Source organism: Astatotilapia calliptera, chromosome 22, assembly GCF_900246225.1.
Source record: "Astatotilapia calliptera chromosome 22, fAstCal1.2, whole genome shotgun sequence".
Taxonomy (NCBI): Eukaryota; Metazoa; Chordata; class Actinopteri; order Cichliformes; family Cichlidae; genus Astatotilapia; species Astatotilapia calliptera.
The window spans coordinates 11,180,994-11,206,316 of record NC_039322.1 but is presented as its reverse complement, the minus strand read 5'-3'; the positions used below and the strand labels follow the sequence as shown (position 1 = coordinate 11,206,316).

General features: G+C 40.1%; 1 protein-coding gene across 1 annotated transcript in view; it reads left to right on the top strand.

Annotated features, from left to right (window-relative positions):
• The window catches only part of LOC113014370 (dolichyl-diphosphooligosaccharide--protein glycosyltransferase subunit STT3B), a 103,465-nt gene that overhangs the window by 18,413 nt on the left and 59,729 nt on the right, over positions 1–25,323 (top strand). Inside the window, exon 2 of the mRNA XM_026155846.1 lies at positions 25,035–25,143. Coding sequence (XP_026011631.1) covers positions 25,035–25,143 — 109 coding nt within the window. The remainder of the gene's footprint in view (positions 1–25,034; positions 25,144–25,323) is intronic.

Sequence of the window (25,323 nt, the reverse complement as noted above, 5' to 3'; positions counted from 1 at the left end):
CTGGCTCCAAAAATGAGTTAATCCACGTAGACAATCCTAAAATACCCCAAGAAACAACAATTCCACTTATCAGATTGTTGTTGTGTTTTTGTTTTTTTTTTTCGTTTTTTTTTTTTTTGAGGTAATGTTTGAAAATTAATCTTTTAAATTTAACCGTTGAAAGTAAAATTCTGAAATTCTTAAAAACAAAAACGGCACGTTAATTGGGATAGATACACAAAACATGTTTGATTATTGGTTAGTTATAGCCAGTTATTATAGGCATTTATCTAAAGATTTCCCCAGAGTAGAGAAATATGCACATATTTAACAAAATAATTTTATCAGTTACACTTGGAGTACCATGTGTAAGCTGCAGATTTGAGATCTTTTCAGATTATACTATCTATTGATATCTTATGTTATAAAATGTATCATATTTGCTCAGTCCAGCTTGCAAGTTGAATAAAAATGGCATTTATATAACATTTATACAATTCCAAAATTCTTACAGGTTGTTTTTTGCAATTAGTTTTTGTGTGAGTGTGCGCTCGGATATGAGACTTTGTCAGATTTCCTCTACAGATCCTGTTTTATTTTTGATGAGAAGGGCCATAGAAAATTTCAGCCATCCAATTTTTTTTTTTTTTCCAAACATGACCTTAGTTTTAAAGTGCAAAAAACACGCTGGAAGTTTTCTATGTATTAGATATGAAGCTAAAATTTTTATATTTATCCACTATATACAGTGGGGCAAAAAAGTATTTAGTCAGCCACCGATTGTGCAAGTTCCCCCACCTAAAATGATGACAGAGGTCAGTAATTTGCACCAGAGGTACACTTCAACTGTGAGAGACAGAATGTGAAAAACAAATCCATGAATCCACATGGTAGGATTTGTAAAGAATTTATTCGTAAATTAGGGTGGAAAATAAGTATTTGGTCAATAACAAAAATACAACTCAATACTTTGTAACATAACCTTTGTTGGCAATAACAGAGGTCAAACGTTTACTATAGGTCTTTACCAGGTTTGCACACACAGTAGCTGGTATTTTGGCCCATTCCTCCATGCAGATCTTCTCGAGAGCAGTGATGTTTTGGGGCTGTCGCCGAGCAACACGGACTTTCAACTCCCGCCATAGATTTTCTATGGGGTTGAGGTCTGGAGACTGGCTAGGCCACTCCAGGACTTTCAAATGCTTCTTACGGAGCCACTCCTTTGTTGCCCGGGCGGTGTGTTTTGAATCATTGTCATGTTGGAAGACCCAGCCTCGTTTCATCTTCAAAGTTCTCACTGATGGAAGGAGGTTTTGGCTCAAAATCTCACGATACATGGCCCCATTCATTCTGTCCTTAACACGGATCAGTCGTCCTGTCCCCTTGGCAGAAAAACAGCCCCATAGCATGATGTTTCCACCCCCATGCTTCACAGTAGGTATGGTGTTCTTGGGATGCAACTCAGTATTCTTCTTCCTCCAAACACGACGAGTTGAGTTTATACCAAAAAGTTCTACTTTGGTTTCATCTGACCACATGACATTCTCCCAATCCTCTGCTGTATCATCCATGTGCTCTCTGGCAAACTTCAGACGGGCCTGGACATGCACTGGCTTCAGCAGCGGAACACGTCTGGCACTGCGGGATTTGATTCCCTGCCGTTGTAGTGTGTTACTGATGGTGACCTTTGTTACTTTGGTCCCAGCTCTCTGCAGGTCATTCACCAGGTCCCCCCGTGTGGTTCTGGGATCTTTGCTCACCGTTCTCATGATCATTTTGACCCCACGGGATGAGATCTTGCGTGGAGCCCCAGATCGAGGGAGATTATCAGTGGTCTTGTATGTCTTCCATTTTCTGATGATTGCTCCCACAGTTGATTTTTTTCACACCAAGCTGCTTGCCTATTGTAGATTCACTCTTCCCAGTCTGGTGCAGGTCTACAATACTTTTCCGGGTGTCCTTCGAAAGCTCTTTGGTCTTGGCCATGGCGGAGTTTGGAGTCTGACTGTTTGAGGCTGTGGACAGGTGTCTTTTATACAGATGATGAGTTCAAACAGGTGCCATTCATACAGGTAACGAGTGGGGGACAGAAAAGCGTCTTACAGAAGACGTTACAGGTCTGTGAGAGCCAGAGATTTTCCATGTTTGAGGTGACCAAATACTTATTTTCCACCCTGATTTACGAATAAATTCTTTACAAATCCTACCATGTGGATTCATGGATTTTTTTTTTCACATTCTGTCTCTCACAGTTGAAGTGTACCTCTGGTGCAAATTACTGACCTCTGTCATCATTTTAAGTGGGGGAACTTGCACAATCGGTGGCTGACTAAATACTTTTTTGCCCCACTGTATGACTTTGGACCATAAACCTTTATGCAAATTGGAGATAGTTGAGGAGAAGGGTTCTAAAAGTTTGATGACATTTTCAATCCAGTTGGTAACATTTCAGTTATTCCTTTGTCTTTTTCCTGAGGCTCTTTGCTTTCCATTTGTGGTTCAGCAGCATTTCAGTGAAAGCAGTACACAGTACTTTCTTGAAGAATTCCTGGAGCATTAACTGTGAAATGAAGGATGCATTTACAGCATGTCTTTTAGAGTCCATAAAGTGTAAAACTAACTTGTGTCTCTTTGCAAATTCCTTGGTGTCTTGTAGCTGCAGTTAATTATCCGGATTTCTCTTGACCCTTCTCTAAACTTAGCCAAATGATACCTCTGCTTGGTGTATAATAAATTCCCAACTCCATGTAAACGTCTTTGGTTCTAAATTTTCAGCAGGTTTATTATTTATGACAGGTTGTTTACTGTTATTCTCTTGCTGCTATTTTTCGTGACAAATCCTGCATTCCTGCTTCTCCTCTTCTGGTCCTTTACGTTTGGCACTGAAATCAAAGAGTGCGAACTTAATGTACGCCTGTGATGAGCCTGTCATCTTCACTTTCATAGTTTTTCATCTCAACCTGTGACCTTCAAAGCATGTTTCCCTTTTTAAGCAGATAGTCTAGTTAGCGAGATCAAGGGGGATATTTCCGACACTTAAGAAATGAATCTGGCGCTGGCGATGGCACCGCTCCATTTAAAAATGCTCCCAAACTTTCATTGGAATATATGAAGGAGATCATTAAGCACTTGAAATGATTTAACTCACGAGAGATAAGTGACCTCAGACTTCGACATTTCCCTTTCAATATAGTTCCAGCAATTTGGCAATTACCGCAGTCATTAGAATTTCATTTAGCATGGCTGCTTATCTTGACCTTGAAACGTACTTTCTTAGTCGAGGTGACAAAGTGACTGAGGTACTCTTCTTTCTGCCATTCTTACTTTTGTACTCGCCAGGTTGTTTTTTTTTTTTTTTTTTTCTTTTTCTTTTTTGTCTGGTTTCTTTTGTCTGTTCTCTTCCCATGAGCAAGACTTTTGTAACTTTGCAAGCAAGTCTTATACTCATAGTCTTTTAACTCCCATCTGGCCCTTCCAGCTATCCGGAGTTGCATTTCAAAGCAAGAAGAACTTGTTAGCCGTCACCCCATTTGCTTCATAAGCCACATAAACGCGGACCCTACCCTGGCGATCAGACCAAGCACTGGTGTTTTAAAGCTTTTTCTTTTTTCTAAAAAAATGTATTTTCCGAGACTTTGATTGCATGCTAATACCCCGTACACTCAGTTAATGTGCCAGTGAGGTTGTTAAGGAATATTCTTTTTTTTTTTTTTTTTTTTTTTTTATATAAATATAATGCTCTTACAGTTCCCATCTGGCACAGCATATGATGTGAATTCCCAAGGGATTTGTCTGTCAAAATTCATCTCTTTCCTCTCTGTCAGAGGTTATCATTCATCTTAATGATAAAATAAACTGTCGGTACTATGAGTTTTTTCAGAAATATTTTATAGAGATGGATGATGTAACGTCATTCAGAATATTTAGAATGTTTTCATAGACGTTCCATTTTTCAACTCTTTAGTCAGTCCTGCAAGTATTTTTCACCATTTTTTTATTTTTTATTTTTCTGGAGCTGATGTCGCCAGTCTAATGGTAGGCTTTCAGAATTGCACTGGACAGCTCTTAATGGTAATACTTTGACATTTTTAAGCAAAATGTTAAACATTAACATTTTTGGCCTCCCCATCTGGGAAGATTGGCAGTGTTGTTTTATGTTACTTCAAACTGCACACTTCTAAAGTGTAATACAATTTGGATGCGTGGGCTGTAATAGATGGATTAATGATAAATGGATTGCTCTGTGAAAGAAAACTTCAAGTGTGAGTCCTACCTTTTATTTTCCCTTTATATTTGTAGTAAATGCAAAATAAAAAAAGTGCAGCCAAGTCCTCAGAAGTGCTTTTTTTCATTTTTGACACAAAGTGGGATTTATACTTTTTGCTCAAGGTATGTCACAACTGCAAACCCCTCCTGGCAAGCCTATGCTGTAACCTCACATAGACCCTCCCCTACAAATCTAATTACATGGCATGTCAACAGACTGCAGCGACTGCCATTTGGCCAGTTCACTCCTGTGCATTTTCAGCTACTAATTCTTCTGCCACCATTTTTCTTTCTTTCTTTCAAATACACTAAAAGACAATGGATCAGCCCAAACGGAGAAACTGCAGAGCACCGCAGGCACACCGAGCAGAACTCTAAATGCTGGCAAGCATCTAGGCTACATCATAGACTCTAAATCAGGGCTGGGTGATTAGTTTTCTCGAGGGGCCACATTACAAATTGGGAGGGCCGCACCAATGAGTTTATAGAGAGCAGAATTGGATTCGGCTTATTGGTGTGGCCTGCCACACCAGTCCCAGTTCATCATGCGGCCCCTTGGGAAAATTAATAAATAAACCAAATGGACTCGAGGCAGAAATGTAAATTTAGCTCAATTTTGTGCATGCTTTAATTTGAGTTAAACTTTGACATGTGGGTACCAGAGTCATTAACACTGACTTTGTGGTGAAGTCATAGTTTTGACTGGTAGGTGGATTTTAGCAAACGGTTTGGTCCGACTGGGGTCGGGCAGGCTCAAGTTCATTTGTTAATAAGCTAATTTCATTCAGAGTTAGAATTAATAAGCCTTTTTAATGTGAACTGATGTGGCATGTGTTAAGGGCACAGTGTGGAACTATGGTTTTAACTTTCTGCGACACCATTTCTTAAACTTTGATACAAGGTGCATGAGCGCTCAAATGGTCCCATCTTGATAAGCGGCATCTTGCCGTTGGCACAAAGCTTGTCTTTCAGGGGAGTATGCTAGTCTCAACATCATTTACTTGTGGAGGGAAATCAGAGGGATTGTTTCTTCCGTTTGCATTTCTGGGCTGCACTTCAATAAGGAGTTTGGAACTCTCTCCTTCATCACCGTCTCTTCATTTAATATGCATGCAGGTACACACCTATGCACATGCACGCCCGTCCTGCAGTTGCTGCAGCCAGAGCTGACATAATGTCGTTATGCCGCTTCCAGTGAAGGTTGGGGTAAAGTAAAGTAAAGTGTGCATGTTAGTCCCCGTAGGGAAATAGTTCCTCTGCATTTAACCCATTCACCCAGTGAAGCAGTGGGCAGCCACCAATGCAGCGCCCGGGGAGCAGTGTGTAGGGACGGTACCTTGCTCAGGGGTACCTCAGGGTAGCCGTTCAGTGGAGTCGAACCACCGACCTTCCGATCATGGTGCCACCACTCTACCTACTGAGCTATCCCTGCCCACTTTTTTTTTTTTTGTTTTTTTTGGGTCCCGTTTGACGTGGCCGCTAGACAAAAGCTGAATTTGGCGGGGAATAAACTGCACTCCCGTCTCTCAGGCTCACCCGTAATAGGGTGCTGGATCTGTTTCCGCCTCTGGCTGGGATTTGCTACCCAGACGAGAGTGAGCAGAAGCCTTTGCTCTCATCCACCACTCCAAACCTATCGGGTATGAGTGAGAGAGAGTGGAGTTTTTATCCAAGATGAGCTCATTGTTGCCTTTTATGTTTTTTCTTTGCCCTAAGCCCAGTTTTCTACTAAGATGCTATCACTGTGCATTTCGCACAGATACATTATCTGCGAGTGCTTGCGCTGCTTGATTTTTATCTTTGCTGAAGTTTCAAAGTCGGATTAGGGCATCCGTGTGTTTTCAGTGTGGAATAAGCGATAAGATTCCTGCTCACTGGGAGTTTGCACACACCATGGTTCATATCATAACAGTGCTGACCACTTGGCAAAGCTGTGATGTTCCTCTTATAAAAGCTGTCATTTTGGCTATCATTTTTATACGCTTTGTTGGTTTTCTTTAGCGATAACCTTAGGCAGCGGAGCAGCTGCACGAGCTTGACACAAACAGGCAGTAATGACTTGACGGGAACACATTTAAAGGGCGATCATCTTTTGATGTAACAAAAAACTGAAAAGGTATTTGGTTTAATTTGTCACTGGAGCAGGAGGATTTGGAGCTGTTCTCCCGTAGTCTCAGTTCTCGTAATGCCTTGAGACGAAAATAGGTCAGACAGCTGTTTTATTGGGCACCACATGTCGAGAGGTGTATAAAATGTTGTTAACTCAGACAACAGTGACTCAGTCTAAGCATTACGAAGTCTTGGTGCATGGCTTCAGACACAGAGTTGCATTCAGAAAGCCTTGGCCTGAATTAAGAGTAGCATTGCATGCAGCTACAGTATTCTCTATTTAGCCACAAGCAATTTTTCATCCTTGGCACAGAAGGCCTGAAGTGTGGAAGCTTTGCTACGTCTGGGGTGACATTTAATTGGAGGAATAACAAAAGGCTCATTGTCTTTCCACTGCTGGAAATTACTACAGCAATTTTGCCCCCACCCCCTCAAAATCAGTGTCCTCTTCCTTTAGTGCAATTATGCATGCAGAGTCACATTTATGACGGAGTAGTCTTTTCTGTGTTGTACAAAGTTGAAAAGCCCCCTGTGGTGATATCAGTATTCGGCATGGTAGCTCATTAAATTACGTGAATCGTTAAGGGTTTTAGACATCAAACAAGCGCTCTTTGGGTTGCTTGTAGTGGAGTCGTGTTGCCTGTGTTGTCTACGTTCACCTTTGGCTTCCACGAAGGAGACCTGATCTGATAAGAAATCTTTAAGGCAACCTTATATTTTATTTATCTTTTTTTTTTTTATTATTAGGAAAAAGGGGGGAAAAACCCCTAGAAAGATTCCCTGTCTGTGAAAGTCATCTTTTTTTTCTTTTCTTTTTTTTTTTTTTTTTAAATTTTATCTTCTATCAAGGTCAAATTTCTTTCAAAGGCAGCCACACAAGCTCATAAGAGATTGTTATATTTGTTTTTTTTTTAACTTAAAGTGAATGATATACAAATTCATGTACATTTTTCAATTTATAATAGAATTTGAGCTCCCAGTCAGCATTTTCAGCTGAAAAGCTGCTTCAAGTCACACTTACAACTCAAAAAGATGGACCAGCCCACCGACCCCCAACTTCAAAATCCAAGATGTTGCCATTGCATGTAAACATTAGGAAAACTTGAAATTTGTGCTCTCACATAACATCCTCAGTTTTCTGACTTTAGCTATCACCAAGCGTGATAGCTGTGGTTGTAAGAAGACTTCTAGTCCTGAACTCTATAGGAAGATGGCCCTTGGACTTTATGGGCTCACTCACACTAAATGAAACTTAAGACAATTTTGTTTATTCTTTTAGAAAAGGGGATTATTCAGGGTTTGGGCATTAGTCAGTGAAGATGTAGGTACACAGTCAGGTCTGAACTCTTGCTTATCACGTCTGATTTTAAACATAAAGATAACGATTGCGGAAATGCTCATGTAAAGGCTTCCAAACAGCATTTCATAAACCAGCGGGTGATGTGACGTAGCTGTGTTCACAATCTATGCTCCTTCACCACACTGCTTATGCTGCTAGATTCAATAGTAGATATAAACATGTTCATTTTAGATCTGTTTGCAAAGGTGGTTTCCACATCCACAGTGTGTAGTAACACAATTCTGTTTCCCCCAGATCTGTCAAAACCCTGGGCACATCAAAAAGCAACCATTTGGAGGAGTGTAGCTGGTGACTGCTGCAGCTCAGACAAAGTTTACCCAGTCTTGCTTTATAGATAAAAATACACCAGTGCTGTCTTCTGCAAGGGGTCTGTGATGGCCAGCCCATGAAATCATAAACAATGCAGTCTCTAGTCAGACTTCACATCTGTAATAAAACCCAGAGCTGCATGGTACACTGAGTCAAGACTCTGAAACTGAGGATGTGGCATGCACACACAGTTTATCATTATCATCGATAGAAAAGTAGCTTCCTTCCACTTAATTCATATCAGTTTTTTAAAGTTTCCTTGTAGTTCTGTGTACTCTTTCAAGCGGTTTTTATTTTTAAAAGTAACTCTAACAGTAGGATAATGAAATACTGTAGCTAACCCAATATTTGTGATACAAAACTCCCCAATGCTTAGGCCCGCCAGGTGGTCAGTTTAGGCTCAATGTGCCGCCGGACTTGCAGTACACTAATGAAACCCTGCAATGGATTGCACAAACTTCAGTACGTCTGTGCTGTCCTTTGCACTGAAGAGACTGTAAGTTTTGGGAATTTAAACACCTCAGACTCCCTTGTGAAAGACTGAAACACTGATTTGTCACCACTATAGGAGAAGAGGAACGGAGTAGGAGTAGGAGAGGGAAGTACACCACTCTGTCCTCTCCCATTATCTTACAGCCATAGAATATGAAACAGCAGAGGCAGCCATGTGTTAGGAAATAATGATGAAGGGACCGCAGTGGTACAGAAGACAGTGTATAATTACTCAGCCCTCGCAGTAAATTTTGACCCCTCAGGATTTCCGAACCACAGCGGCAAGCCCATTCATGCAGATATGGCAGCTTTGGGGCAGCAATAACTTGTGTTGTGATGTAGGCAAACTGTCCTAATGATTGTCGAGTTTGTAGAGAGGTTGTAGAAAGCGTCTCGTATCTGCTAATCTTGACTAGGGTGTTACTGAGTGCCTCGCACTGATATTTAAGCCAATGAGCCATAAATGTCTCACTGGCTTTCTCTACTATCGCTTAGTGACTCTGCAGCTCATAGTGAAGCCATTATGCTCAAAGGGAGAGCAGTAATGTTTTATCCAGAGGAATCAATTGTATGTAGACAGTGTGATTGTCCACAGCTGTGTTTTTAACTTGTAGTTTTATGGTTTCATTTCTGGCCATTGCACAGTTTTATAGAGCTTTTTCTTCCCCCTCTCCCTGTTTCAACCTTTCCAGCAGCAGGTGGATGTTTGAATGAAGGAAAGATGATTTTCAAGCTGTAGTTGGCTGTGGGCAGCTGCCCTCAGTTTACCCTCACTGCAGGATTTTCAGCCTAGAGCTTCACACTGGTGGATTTAGTATGTTTGTGTAGCTCCAACATGTTCGGGTCTTTCTAAGCATTACAGCGTGGAACACAGCACAGTGTGAATTTTTGTGGCTGTGCCATAATTAAAAAAAAAAAAAAAAGGAGAAATCTGATGTTGCTACATTGGCTAGGATACTTGTATACACTTTCAGTTTGTCAAAAAATGTCGTCAGAATTTGCACAATTGATGTCTTTCCCTCCAGTCGATAACACATTCACACAGCAACCTGCTGAGAGGCGAGTGCTAGCTCCTCCCCTCACGAACAGCTGATGTTGTTGGCGTTCACAACACCCAACAACACCTTTAGGAAGAATTTTAAAAGGTCAGTAAAATGCCTATTTCAACAGCATTGAAGTATCGAGCAGTTATTATAAATGTTAACCTGATCAGTGAAGGAATGCACCTGACATAACAATTTCGCCAATTCAGACATCTGCTGTGGTAACCCCTGTGGAAAAAGTACTTTTGGATGCTCTTTTATCCAGTGTCTGAATTTATTATTATGGTAGCGGCCAATAGCTACGCATAAAAATTTAAAACAGACTCTATTGTTCACGCTAGTTTGTATTTTGAGGGCGACAGTAGGGCTGTGCGATATGACCAAAATCTCATATTCCGATATTAAGACATCTATCGTCCCGATAACGATATAAATCACAAAAATGTAACATTTTCTGTTACTTCTGTGAATCTCGGGCAGCTCGACTTGCGGGAAGTGTTTCCAGCTGGGCGTCACGTACCTGGCATCGAGTTTTAACTGATGCATGAAACTATACATTTTTAGACATAAGTTGTAACGGCCGCCGTTTTCTTTGAGTATTTATTACACGGCGTGCTGCGGGGAAAAGCCTGTTCTAACGTTTGAGTCTAAGGTTTATTTTTTAGCACCTGACGGCTTTTTTGCTTCTCATCCGTAAACACTCTGCATCTTTCACGTGATTCAGTTTATTTGAAAAGTCTCAACAGGATCTTGAGCTTTATTGTGAAAGGTTTATGTGGAACAAGCGGACACGCGGTGGTTTTACCGTCGTTGTTGCTAACGACAACGCATAAAAACAAACGCTTGTCTGTCTGTAGTGTGGTTATATTAAATGTAAGAGAAAGAGAGAACTTTAAGAAATTAGCCACTACAGTGACCATCAAAACCATGAAAAAAATATTGCCGTAAACGGTTTATTTTGCGACACCACGAAACAAACGATAGCGTAAAATGAAACGATAGACGTTTTTATATCGTCATCCGATATATATAGTTATATCGAACAGCCCTAGGCGACAGCATCGTCAGCAGTATTACATATATGATCATTGCCCTTCTCATCACACCTTGTCAGTAGCCCAACTTTAGGTTCTCCCCCCCCCGGAAAATATCACGCAAGCAGTTCAGAAATGAGTTTTTCCTCACAGAATGCCTTCAATAGAGATCTCAGCCTGTGATGATTAGGCCCATAATTATTGCTGCTGTTTGTCCTCGGTGTTTGTATTTGTGATATCTGTTTGATTAGCCACCCGTTATGACAGCAAAGCTCTTTCTGTGCCAGTAATTACTCCCTATCTCTGGAATTCACTACTGCCTGCTGTCTCTGCTTGGCTCTCCCAGTGCTTTCCCTATTTTTGGTCGATGGCAACAGTGGGTTTTGATAAAAGAGAAGCCTCTGCCCCAGTGGACTCCTTGGCTAAATGTGGAATTGGCGTGCCTTTCATCCATTTCCTTTGATTCACACACCGCAACTTGAAATTCTGTGACTTTGTGCTTTTGGGAACATCACATTTGTTATCTCCCTCCTTACCTTTTAAATGGACTGGAAGTACAAATCTTTAGCTCTCTTCGAATCACTGTTGTTTCAGAGGCACTTAAAATAATTCTAAATCCTGCATTTTGTATTGGTGGGCTTAAAGGCTCAGCAGCTTTTAAGATGGAGTAAAGAAAGGAGAATTTATGCCCTCCAATGACTGTCTTCAGGAATGTGGTTTAAGAAATCCGTGGGAAATCATCATTACATCACCTGTAGAAATCATTATCATCATTCAAAAAACAGTGATGATTTCTATAATACATTGACGTTACCATGTGGTAGTCAACTAGTTTGTCCACACAGCAGTTAGCAAGACACATTTGTGCTTGCTTTTAATCTGCAGTGCTAAGAACTACGCTTTTAATTTCCCATCTGGCATCCATGCAGTACGCAGTGAATGTCACCGAAACAGCTGTTGCAATTGAAGTCTACTCGTCAGTTGTCAATCCAGCATATTCATCAACTGGGATATTTGAGAGCCTTTGCTTTGGAGCAGTCATATGAGATTACGGAGGATGCTACATGTCTCAAAACTGTTATTTTGGCTAAAGATGATGGATGTACCCGGCAAATTAGTAGTTCCTTTGGAAATGTAATGGGAAGTTGCGGATGAAAGACCTCGGTTAAGCAGCTGTGAGTTGGTAAACGCCTGATGTGTTACAGGTTGCTGTAGGTGGGTGTGTATTTTGAAAGCTGGTTGTATGGGTGGATTGTATGGTTAAATGTATCTTTGGTGTTATGAAGATCAGTTTTAACATTCTGTTTCTGCCTGTATTTTTGCAAAAAGCGCACCTTGAAATTGTATCTGTTTCTAATGAATATTCCAATGAAACTGTCAGTGTGTTTTTTATTTTTTATTTTTTTTATTTTTTAAATGGAAGACATCACTGGTCGCCAATAAAAGAAAACTAGAAATGTGGAAAATTAGAACTGTTGAACCTACTTGAGACTACTCTAGGAGCAGCACAGTTACCCCCATCTGTTTGTGCTAAACATGCTAAGAAAATGCTAAACATACAAACTGCAGTCATTTCAAAGAACATTTAGCTTGGTGTTTCGCAGTTGGAATAGTTTAATTCTAACAGTCTTAATCACCAGGTCAACAGGTCTTTTCCAATATGAAATGCTGATGCTTCTGTGATTGGTGCTCAGTCTTTCCATGTTAGTGATGGGAAATAAAGCAGAACTTCTCTGTGCTGGCCAGGCGATGTACTTTATCACTGATGTAACATAATCGCATTAGGAACCGATTGCCCATGTTATTCTGGTTTAGTGAACTAATGGATCTAGTCAGTTTGCTTTGATCCATGAAAGAAAAAATATCAAGTCAATAAAAGAAGCTACTTTAAGATTGATCACAGTAAATACTTTTGTTTTATTAAGGTTCTAGTTTACTGTGGCCCCCTCCTTTTTGTTATACCCACATCTTCATCTTACCTAGGACTATTTTCTGCACAGTAATTGCTGTGGTGTTTAAACCTATACTTGTGGGGGTTCACATTTCTCATTTTTCTTCTGAAAGTTCTAATCAATACTGGCCCCAGTTGGTTAATTGTATGCTGCACCTCAGTCTAGTGTTATTGAACACAGAAAGCAGAGTTACCTAATGGCTTTGTCATTGACGGTTTCTCTGCACGTCAGCCTACAGTTTTGCAAGTGCTGATAATCTCGACCTAGCCTATTGAGACTGGCTCACTGTCGCTGTTTGCTTTGGTTTCCAAAGTGCTGTTTGATATAAAGCTTTCTTCCTATATCCTCAGAAAATTCCCCCCTCCATTCTCTTCTTTCTACTGAATAGCCAAGGAATAAATTTCTTTGCTTCAAATGAAACTTGAAAGTCTTGGTGATATAGAGAAGGGAAAAATATAGACTCATAAGTTTTATTTCTGTTCTGTTCAAACTTTGTAAAAATCCTGCTTCAAAATAAAAACCTTACCTCACACCAAGTTTCATCAGTCCTGCTGTTGTAAATTATTTTTCCACAAGGTTTATCATAAATATTTGTTGTAAATGGTTGAGTCACAGAGGCTTTGTTTGCTCAACCAAATGTTCAGACCATCAGTTAAACAAGCGGTGCTATGTTATCAATTAAACTGAGGGTTAAGCTTGTCTTGACCTTGGTGTGTCTTCCTAATGTCTATGTTGGCCTCATTGGATTCAGTTGACCAAGCACATTCTTCTTCTTCATCCTATCACAAAGATCATGCTGAGAGATTGCATTGTGTAGATTGCTAACTTCATTCAAGGTGTTTAACTTAAAATGCAGGAATCTATGGAGTGTGAAATGAATCTATGTACCAAACCTTCGTCTTAAATTTCTCAGACCTCGGCAACCCTGCGCTCTCCACAGGTAGAATCAGCAGCAGGCCTTCACCTCATGCATGAAGGCTGAATGCTTACCATTTTGTCCTTCTACCCAGTTCTGGCCATTATGCTTTATATTCATGAGCTGGAGAGACTGTACCATGATACAGGGGCAGCTCTTGTGGAGTAGAGCAGCTTGTCGATGTGCCCAAATGTCCAAGTGGTGTTGGGCAAGATGTTGATTTCCAGATTACCTCGATGCATCTATCCGTTTGTGAAATGGTTTGTTGTACAATTAGGATTATACATCTTCATGCTGAGATTTAGTTAAAATTTAGCTCATTTAGCTGAAGGGCAATGAGCTCAGAAGAATCAGTACTTCTAGAGTTTGTCAGAATTTAGAAAAACGTTTTTCGTGGGTTCCAGTGCTCAGGCACAACTTTTACTTTGAAGATGAATGCTCTTATTTCTGGTTTGCATCACAATTTAAATACTTTAACTAATATTTTGCAACTAGTTTGTGAGTCTTTGCGGACAAGTTGGAGTCTTCATCTGATATCCACCAAAGCAATCACAGGATTTTCAGTGAAGCACTGTGTGCTGGCAGAAACCATTCGTTCGACCACCAGTCAGCAAGACACAATTTTCTATGAGGTCACTGACTAGTCTCTAGTCTGTCATAACTGGGAACTAGCGATTGATTTCACAGCGACTGCCAGTAACCAGTTGCAATCAATCATTTGCCCCCAGCGATGGGTGTTTGCCAGGCAGTCATTAAATGGTCAATAGGCCTGTGTAACGGGAGTCTAATGGGTCTTCACCGAAGTCATGGCGAAGGTCATATCGGCCGTTTTACAGGCACTTTTCTGTTTTCACAAGAATCATCATTTCAGTGAAGCAAGATCAATTTGTGCCAGATAGAAATGTTTGCAATCCTTGTTGACTTCTTGGTTAATTAGTCAGTTAATTGCTGTTAGTTTGTGCAGTATAGGGTTAGGGACTATGCGACTATCTTGTTGACATCTTGGTTATTAAATGATCTCCTGAACTAATTGTAATATAAGTATATTGCAGAAATTATTATACAGAATATGCATAAATTTGAAAGGTGTCCAGAGCCATTTTTGTTTTCATGAAATCATATTTAGTTTTAATAATCCAGCACATTAGAGATGATTTTGCTTTCGACAGGTTTTCATTTGAATAGTTTGGTTAATTCTTATTAAAAACCTCTTAACTACTTTGTCTACTCCAGACACCATTAATTTAAAAAAAAAAAATCAATTAAGGCTTTATTTGACCAGTAACCACAAGAGACCTAAATTGGATTTCATAATAAGTTTGAGATTTAACTTCCCCATGCTTTTGTTTTTCATCAATTTTTTTTTTCTTTTCTTTTTTTTTTTTTTAAATTAAAAAGTTTAAGCAATCATCTCAGCACGTGTACACACAAATGGTGTGTTGGCTTCTTGCTTCAGACTTGCTTTGCCTGCAGTCACCTGTGTATCCCCGACTGCTTTGATAATTTACTTTCAGCGACTCTCATTGTTGTCTTTTAGCTCAGGTAAGCATCTCGTCGTACCTTGCCAAGAATATGACACAATTTAAGATTGATTGTCCTATTAGGCCCATAAGGTATTAAAAGCCTGTGTCTTTGTGATGGGTAGGCATTGCCAGCCTGCGCACGGTTGTGAGTAGCAGTCTAAATGTGTGTGAAAAGATAATTGGGATGTCAATAGCTGGGACTCTTGAAGTCTGATGTCAGGAGAATGTAGACCTCAGTGGCTAACTCCATCAAATAACTGCATTTTACACAAAAAAGAGCGCATCCAAACAGTGAAGCTCGAGCCACAAGCTTTCTTACATATTTGTTGTTATAGAAAGAGACACCACATTGATGTATTCACACAACAGCACCTAGTCAAAGAAAAGTCTTTATGAGACTGCTCTATTTCAGAGCTGAATAACTCTGCTCCCCACAGCCTTTTTTATAACCGAACAAACTGAGAATTTTTATTATGACTGTCAAAATGTGGAGGTATTGGAGCAAATAAATAGTGCTGTGTGTCAGATGGATCCCAGTTAGAGCTGGAGCATAGTAATGTCTATTTAAGGTTGTCTCTGATGATCTAAGATGGAAAATTCAACTTTAGCTTTGATTCATTAGTTTGAGCGGGCACTAATTTGGCTTTTTGCATACTGCCATGATGTTACATCTCTCAAGATGCGAGAAAGCAAAACTATGAGGTTGGCTCATCCAGCCAGCTTCCTTTTTTTATTTTAATTAAATCATTTTTAAACCGCTTATCCAGTTTAGGGTTCCTGTAGGGTGGCAGGGCTAACACCAAGACAGTCAACCATTTGTACTTGGATTCACACCTAGAGCCAAGTTAGTTCATTTAACATGCATGTCTTTGGACTCTGGACATTACGGTTTTCACCCAGAGGTTGTTTCTCTTGAGGGTTTTAACATGGCTGTACCCATTTTTGGGTACTGTCTCTCTAAGTTTCCATCATGTGTATGGAGTCGAATTCCACAGTCTTTGAACTGCAGTGTGCAACAGTAGTCTTGTTCTGCTCTGTAGCCTCTGTGAGCTGCAGAGCTGGTTCTGCCTTGTGTATCCCTGCTTCCCTCTGTCGCTCCAGAGCAGGACAAGGACCACTCTCGCCAATTTCAGACCAAGATGGTGGAGTCAAACCATGGGACAAGACACTCCAAGATCACTGACCTCATCATATAAAAGTATCATATCCCTGTTATAGTAATGCAATGTGTTCACCTTCCTTAGCATGCACAACAACATGACAAGTCCTGATGCGTCTGACGGCGAAATTTGCGTGTCAGCTACGGATTACAATTTGGTACCTAAAAAGTGTGCTACATCGACAACCTCCAACAGAACACAGTATTTTTGCAAAATATGTGAGGAAACTTTGTTTCCAAATTTAACAGGAAGTCTTGTCTCACTACTTGAGGCAAAAACACACCGAGTAAAACCAAGCGACAAAGGGGACTTACAGCAGCTGGTGATGTGACCCAAATGTAATCAAATGACTCCACCGAGCATCACTGGAGCACTTCACTCTATATGTCAGGAAGATGGAAATTACTCTTGCAGGTACTAGTGGAAAAGCAGGGCTGTGAGGAGCTGGTTTAAAAGCCCGACTGGAGATGCAACATCCCAGGTTTATTATTATTTTTTCTTTCAGTTTTATTATGGGATAATATTGTGCAGCTCCTGAAGAGTTACAAGGTTGTGTTACTTTAGTTATTGTTGAACAAAAATGTCAAGCCTTTATTTTATGCTATTTATTTATAGTATAAAATTAGATTTACTTACTGCTTAGAAATGCTCCTGCCTGCGAGCTGCAAGCAGTGATAACACATTCAGGATTTTATTTTTTTTCTGTATCCTTGTAGATTCCGTTAGCGCAAATCTTTCTTGAAGCACTTGTATAAATTTGAGACTGCATGACCTACGCCTAGTTAGCAACTGAACTTTCAAAATAACATTCAGAGAGATTGCTTATACATCTCATTGTCATTATCCCAGATAGAAGGGTAAAATATACTCGGGCTTCCCAATCAAGAGAGGTCTCTGTGGAATATTGGGTTCATTTACTGATGCAGGTCTGTACCATAATAGTTTTATTTATCAGCACAAGTAAAACAGTCACTCACTGCTTTCTTGATTCAAGCATACATTTTATGTGCATGCGTAAATATATTTTTAAGTGGGTACAGCCTGCAGGTTGACTGATGAGCAGATTGGCATGAAATGATCAATATTTTCTAACAGAAAGCTAACAGCCTTTGGACTCAGTCTGTTGTGATTATAAAATGTATGCATTAGCATATATTTCAGCAATATGTGTCATGTTTCATTTATTCAATATGTGGCCCTTTGCTTGCTGTATCATAGTCAGTCTGGCCTGCTGAGAAAATGTGTTGCTCATTCCTGGTAAGGATTGTTACATATGCCCCTTCTGTGATTCTACTAATTGCATTTTTTGACCATGCTGAATGTGCTAAATGCTAAATATTCTTAATTTAAATGAAGTCTGGAAGATATGATAGACTTGTTATGTTTTAGCTGTGCTGGATGAGCGTTTAATATGTAAAAATCTTTTGGGTGGAGTTCAATTTTAATGTAATGCCTCATTTCCTGTAGCATTAGGATTAAATGGCTCTTACTGGACCTCTTCATCTCAGACGATGAGCTGTGCACTCTGGGTTAAATTGGGGGTGGGGGGTGTCTCCTCTGCAGTGTCAGCAAGTGTTAACTTATTGAAATTAAGATAATTATATTTTTTGCCTGTTTGGAGACTTGGAAATGGTTGACCTAGCAGAATAATTAGCTGCACATTTGTTGTTTATCTCATAATATTTTTAATGTTTCCTCTTTTCTTTTTTTCTGCTCTGGTTCGTGCAAACATGATCAACTGAGTCGGTGCTTCAGTCAACCTACTGCACTCACTGCTTGTCTAAGCAGAATTTCACATTGACAAAGTAATTTTTCAAGGAACATATGCACATATTGCTGTCATGCATTCAGAAAATAATCTTCATTGCGTTATTTGTATTAATCTAATCCTTAATTAACCTCACCTGAACGTGTGTCTTTGTTAAAACCCAACCTTCACACTTCACATGGGAAGGTCCCATAATATGCATAAAACTGTTCTATTCAATTGTGGAGAAAACTCCAACAATCAAATGACCTCCTCTGAGCAAGCACTTTGACGAGAGCAGGAAGGAAAAAAACTCCCTTTTAACTGGTGTAATTGGAAGTTTGGTAGTTTGATATCTGGCTTTTCTTGCTGACATGGGTGCCTGTGTCGTGCCAACCACCCCACTCACTACACCACTTTGCAATGTGTCTTTTGTTCCATCAACTGGTTGCAGCAGACCCCCCACCTTCAAAAATGATCAACAAGTGCTTGCTCAAAGGGAGTCATGTGATTGTTGGGGTTTTCTGCGTATTATTGTGCGGTCTTTAACATACAATATAATTCACCTTGAGGAAAATGTTGTGATTTGGTGCTATATATATTTAAAAAAAAATTAATTGAAGTTGCTTTTCATTAGAAAAAGTGTGGGCTTGTTTGTGACTGATAGAATACAGTGTAACAATAAAACTTCAAAATGTAATCAATTCACATGTGACATTCACACGCCAAATGTTGAATGTGAATGTTGGATTAAAAAGTGCTTGAGCACAGAAAAAACACTTGTGGTGAATGTGTGGTTTAGTTAAATGCTGCTGAAGGCTCAATTAGAGTATTGAAGTAAATACCAGTCGATTTAAGTTGAGCCACTGCATGTTTAAGCATTGTGTAATTTTGTGTTCTTATATCACTGGCTATTAAAGGTGGCTCATGTGTATTGTTAGCCCACTCTTACTGTTAACAGATATAAAGTATAAGGAGTTAGTAGACTTGACATTAGCTGTTTTCCTTCTGCTTGCACGCACTCTTTACAGTAGGCTAAATCATTCATCACACTCTCTGGATGTTTGTAGACTTATGCAGCTTTGCTGTTCCAATATTGGCACAGAGTTCACTTGTGTTTTGGGTGGATAGTTCTATCCACTGCTGGGTCTAAGAGTTTGAACAATGAAGAGATATCACTAGTGGCCAGGATGCTTCATCTTGTCAGATGATGGCAGGACCAGTAGACACCATTAAAGCTTTGGCAACGATCCAGTCAGCCAGTTAGTGTGACCTTTCCCACCAGTACTGAGTCATTAGTTTTTGGGACAGTTGGACAAAGTGTGCAGTGTGACTGAAAACTCACTGTTATCCAATTCTGTGGTAATCCAACCAGAAAATCCTATTTTGGGGATATTGGAAGGCAAGTTTTTGTGGGCTGTTGATAGCTGTAATCCTGTTCTTCAAATGGCCCGTCTAAGGTTGCTAAAAGAGGCGAATGCACTGTTGCCTAAGAAAACGTGCCCTTAGTCAAAGTATAATTAAATGGCAAAAAATATGATCATTTTGATAACTCAGGTTTTTGACCCTGATCAGGTAGTCACATGTATCACAAAGGTACATATTACATAAGTATAGAAATTGTTAGCCCAGGGAGAGTTTTCAAATGGACATTAGCTGAGCCAGTGAACAGCTATTCACTCCTTGGTTTTAGTTGTGTTCCTGATTTAAAATCTTTAGATTCTAGACATTTGAATGATGAGAAATTTTTATTCTCATTCCACAGTACTCTGCAGAGGTCTTGAGCCACCCATCATTTCTTCATATTTGCTAGAAAAATGGGAAATAGGTGCAGCAATTTATTGGAACACATGCAAACTGGCAAGTTAATATTTGGGGTGTTGGCGCCTCAAGATGATCTCACACTGCTTTAATAATGTTGGGTTCGGTCTGGGGAGGCCAGTCCATGAGTATTGTTTTTTTTTTTTTTTTTTTTTGCTGTTTTTTGCTGTTTTTTCTATCCAAATATGCTTTTACTACATTAGTTGTGTGTTTGGAGCTATTGTCATGCTGAAAAATGAGGCCATTGCCAGTGAAATATTTTCCATATAATTATTGGTATTTTTTTCTGTCTTCATAAGTCTATAGATTTTGGCAAGATTCCAACACCACTGGCTAAAATGCAGTAATAAACCACCACAGAGCCTCCACTGTGCTTTACTGATGGCTGTTTTCCTCCCCTGAGGAGAACTGAAGGGTTTTTTTGCTAATGTGTCTTTGAGAATTACCTTGTTGGTGGAAAAATACTATTTTTATGTCTGTCAACCTGTAAATTCAGTTTAAGAAACTGGCCTATTTTTATTCCTTTCTTTTGCTGCTAGTTACAAAGAGCAAAAAGAGGATTTAAAATTGTTTCTTTGCTTTGTCTGTTATGTGTAGAGCAGCTCATCCATAGTTAGGTGCCTTTTTATGCTTGAATGTTAGTGGCGTAACAATCTTCTGCCTCTCCGGGATGTTCTTTTTATAATAATCATTATAATCATGTTGCTAATTAACCTTATTAGCTGTGAGATTTCCACTAGCTGTCTTTAGTTCCCCGTGTACCTACTTTTTAAAATCATATTGGTGGCATGCACTAAAGTTTTCTATGTAATATATATACATGTATATTTTAAATAGAAAGCAATGTTTGTGGCAATGTATCTCTGTACTCTGTGCCGTAGCCTGATGCAGAACTCAAAGATGTGTAGGGTAGCAATATGCAGTGCAAACCCAGTAAGTTGATTAGCACAAGGATAATATCACTGTGAAACAAAATGCAATGGGATGTAATTGTATCAGGTTCATTACGCTGGTGTAGATGTTTTTCTCATTCTTATAGCTCTGTCAGTCCGTGTATAGATTTACAGTCTGTCCTCGAGTCTTCTCTCTGTTCTGCATTTCAGTAAAAATAACAGTCCAGTTTCACTTGAGGTTGCAGAGCAGCACAGAGACATCAGCTCACAATGCAAACAGCAACACCGTACCCTGTGACAGGGACTCGGCACAGAACTCTAATTTCTGCTTTAAGAGACGTGGCCTTACAAAACGACAATAACAGGGTCACCCTGACGATGGTCAACAATGCTCGACTGCCGGATACCTCACTGTGTGAAGCTTATTTTGTTTGCACTTGTTTGCCTTCTTGGTCCATAAACAGTTTCATCATTTACACGTTGTTCACAGAGGTTGTTAATTAGTCAAGGTGGCGATTAGAACCAACGACCATTCAGACACTCACCAGAATATGGACGAGTGGGGAAAAGCCAATGATGCATCTGATTATGCAGTTGATGCTGAATGAGGCATTACTAGTTTATAAACAGGAAGGGAGCCCACTTAGTCATGCTGCTGCTGATGGCACAGCCTCAACAGGAAACTGGTAATCAGTGAAACGGACCTTGATTAAAATAAATGACGGTGCTTGCAGGAGTCCCCCTGTGATATCAAGTGCATAAATATCCCACTTCTATTTTTATTTTTGCTTTCAGATATTATCTGCGGAGTTTATATAAGAGTTGTTCTGCAGATATGAATCCAGGATTTTTTTAAATTTATGTTCTTTAAATGGTGTTATTAGAGGTGTGCTGCTTTCCTTGAAGCGTACTTGCTGGTTTTCAGAGGTGCTGCAGTACAATCACTAGTCATTCGTGTGCTTTGTGGGCCTGAAAACCATATTGGCAGCTATGCATTAAATTGCTAATGTGCCTGGCAGAGCTACATTATCCGCCCCGTCAAAGTGACAAGGGCAGAGGTAGAGCGCTCCCTTCAGCTGTGCATGAGATCTTTGGAAAATGGGTTGTGTGGATATGGTGTGGCAGTGCGCAAAGTTGTCTTTTTAAAGGCTTTCTTTGAATTTGCCGTGTTTCCGCCTCGCTGCTTTGACAGCTGCAGAACAATGAGGCTGGATTGGCTGGCCAGTTTCACAGCACCTACATTCAGTCTCTCTGTGGTCAAACTCGCACACCTGGCTGCTTCTGTAGTTATTTTTTTCCCTTTTTTTACTTCGTAACATTGAGCTTCTTTCCACGCCTCAGCATGCAATGAAATATTTGTATTGAAAGAACTGGACATTAAACATATGAAACAATTGCTAGACTTTAATTGACAGGACCTAATCTTGTATGGGGGGTTTTGTAGCAGGAAAAACTGTAAAGCAGTAGCTCTTTTTTTCTCCTTTCCTGTGTGACTCCTGTGTTCCAGCTGGATGGTTTGTTTGTCCCAGTCTGTTCTCTGCCCAGATTCAGACTCTCGGGCCTCAGGTTGTTGAGTAATGTGATTGCCTGAGGAGCCCCAAGGATAAACACTCATGTCAGCTTCTTTATAGCTTTTCAAGATCACTTTAAGAGGCACAATGCCTGTGAGTGTTTGCCTGTTGTTTCATCCGTCGCATAGAGAATATTGCTCTTCTAATTTATGATCATTCTGTTCGTCTTGACTTATCAATATGGTTAGTAACTGTTGTCATAGAGAATGAAACACAAAAATAAAAATCCTGGGATCTGTTGACTTTTTTTCAGTATCACCTGTATCCCACAGCATCCCATCATCATGTTGCAACTTCTCCATCAATGAAAGCGTGCTGCATACAAAGACGTCTTCTCAAAACTAACTGAGGGATGGGAATAGAGAAGATGAGAGCAAACCAAGCATCTCGTGACCGTGCAGCAGTTTTAAACTTATTGCATTGATCGTGAGCGTCTCACGCTCCACGACTTTGCAGCTTTTTAATGACATTGCTTGTCATCTCTTAATCTGTCTCACCTGAATACATGGAAACGCAGTTTATGTGATTAACTTTGGAAGCACGCTTATTGATTTAATGACATCCCTAGCCGGCCTGTTCGATTGTGACTGAAAACATGCTGACGATAAATTTGGTCAGTAATTAAACTATTGATTGTTTATCAACAAATATGCATTTATTAAACACATAGGTGTTTTTTGTCGTTTTTCTGTTTGTTTTTAAGCAGAGGATTTACTTGACCTTTATGAGTTCAAATGAAAGGGGTGGACACTATGAGGGACACAGGGTCGCCTGGTAGAGAGTTGGACCCAGACTAGGAGATGTTTTTGACCATGAGGACCCCTTCCAAAGACAACTGTCGGTCCCTGCCAGCCTGCAACCTCCAACGTGGAACGTCCACAGAGGCATATTGGGGTGAAGAGAGGCACGGCTGGCAGCAGATGGGGAGCTTGATGGAGAGCTGAAGCCAGTAACCACCTGACACCTCAGCCGCTCTGTAGGATGTGGACTGGGTGACAGAGCCTTAGTGGAGACAAAGACTGCTGCAGGAAACCATTATCCTTCCACAGGTTTACCTACGGAAACCTTGTTACGACTCCTATTTTCGTCTGGATTGATCTTGTTGTGCAGAGGCGCTCTTTCAGTCATTTCAGTTACAGAGGAACAAAATGGCGAGTGAGCCTGTGCTTCTAGGGAGGAAAGAGGTGCGCTCCATTCATAACACAAGACAACACGAGAACTTTCTAGCTAAAATTACAGCCGTCTTTGAAAAGACCAGTGTTTAAGGGTTTGTGCCTGTTCGCACTTGAAGAGTGGGGTATGCTGAAGGAAGAAAATGTAGTTGATTGGCTTCGCAGCTGTCGTTGCGCCCGAGACACCTGTGCTTTTTGTGTGTGTGCTTTTTGTGTGTATGCTTGTTGTGTTTCACTGTTTCTGTTGACACTACTTTAAGGTCAGATGAATTTGATTATAATTGCCTCTTCCAGCAGCTTGCATGTTTCTCTTTTTACAGTTGGAGTATACACTGTTTGCAAATTTATATCAGATACAAGTTCAGTATTTAAGTCTTTTTAAGTGACTTTTAATCCCTGTTTTCTCATTAACGAGTGCCAGTAATAAGGAAGTGATTGCACTGTTGAGTCGGTATTATGGCCTATTATTGTTATTTGTAGCAGATTTAGATGCAGATAAACGTCTCACTGTTTTGCATTGTTAAAATGCCAAGCTTGCCTTCTACTTATACTCTTTTGATTTGTGTTTAAAAAAGAAAAAAAAAAACGCATGCAGCAGGAGCCTCTTTATAGCCTCTAAACTTTGGCATGTATATGCTGCTTTAAGATGCACATAAATGCAAATTTACAGCATCAGCTTGTTGAAACCCCTGAGCCTGCTATTGGTGCAGCAACGGCCACATGTGCATATTTGACTGAAAATAAACACAGAAAATCTGGTTTTAAAGCAAAACTGTCCCAACCAAGGCTTTGTATTGTTTAGTCTCATTTCAGTCTTGTTACTATAGCCTTTGTGTTTGTTGGCTTGTCATATTGTTAGACTTGATGCAATATGAATCAAAGAATTGCTCCAGAGCTTATTAGTCACACAGATGAGGCTGCTGTGTCCTCTGTGATATACATTTGTCTAATAATAGTCCTTTAGTGAGCTGCTGAGGTTTGCTATAGGATCTCTATAGATGAATTATGTTACATGAGCCTTTGAACATACTCGGCCTACATTAATGAGCTCGGTGGCAAAAGAAGCTGCCTCTGAAAATTTACTGAACACTTGCTTCGTTCTCTTTGGCAGCTTTCTTCTCAGCACTGTCAGCTCTTTGGTTCTGCTGCTTGACGCCGTTCCAACCCCCTCGGCTTACCACGGCTACAGTGTGAATCGAAGCCTGTTTGGAGTGATATTCCTTATATTTATTCTTAGTTTCCCCCCCTTTGGTCATTATTTCTCTGTTCTAATACCAGACCTATTTTACGTCTTTGTCAGCTCAGCCTAGTGGTTGAAATTGGAACTATTTGTACAATAAGCAGGCTTTTGTTCTGAAAATGCCACCGTATGTATGAAAGCCCTTCATCGCAACCTTTTTCCTTTTTTAAATCAGCGACTGACCTGAGCTGTTGGCGATAGCACAAAGGCTCACGTTGTGAATGGAAGCTTCATCTTCCATGTTTCAAAAAAGAAAAACTCAGCAGCTTATCCATTCGTACCGCCTTCAGAAAATCTGTAAATAATCTATTCGTTCCTAGAGATGAGTCTTTGTTGTTCCCCTTCTCAAAATTGGCCTACAAATGAAAATAGATCTTTATTCTATCTGTGTGGTTGTTTCTTTGCCTTACACGAAGTAATCCCTATTATTTTTCTGCATCTCTACAGGTTCAACTACAGATCAACACACCATCTCACCACCAATGGCTTCTATGAGTTCCTCAATTGGTTCGATGAAAGGGCGTGGTACCCCTTGGGGAGGATCGTGGGTGGCACAGTAAGTTTATCCTCAAAATGCAGCTCCATTTGTTACATATTTGTTCATCAGTTTTCCATTTCCAGTTTAGAGAACTAGAGATTTAAATCTTGTTAATAAGGTGCCCATAAGAGCCACAAGTATCTCTACTGATCCGATTTCTAAATGGCCTATTCAGCTTTGGAGCTACAAAGCTGATGG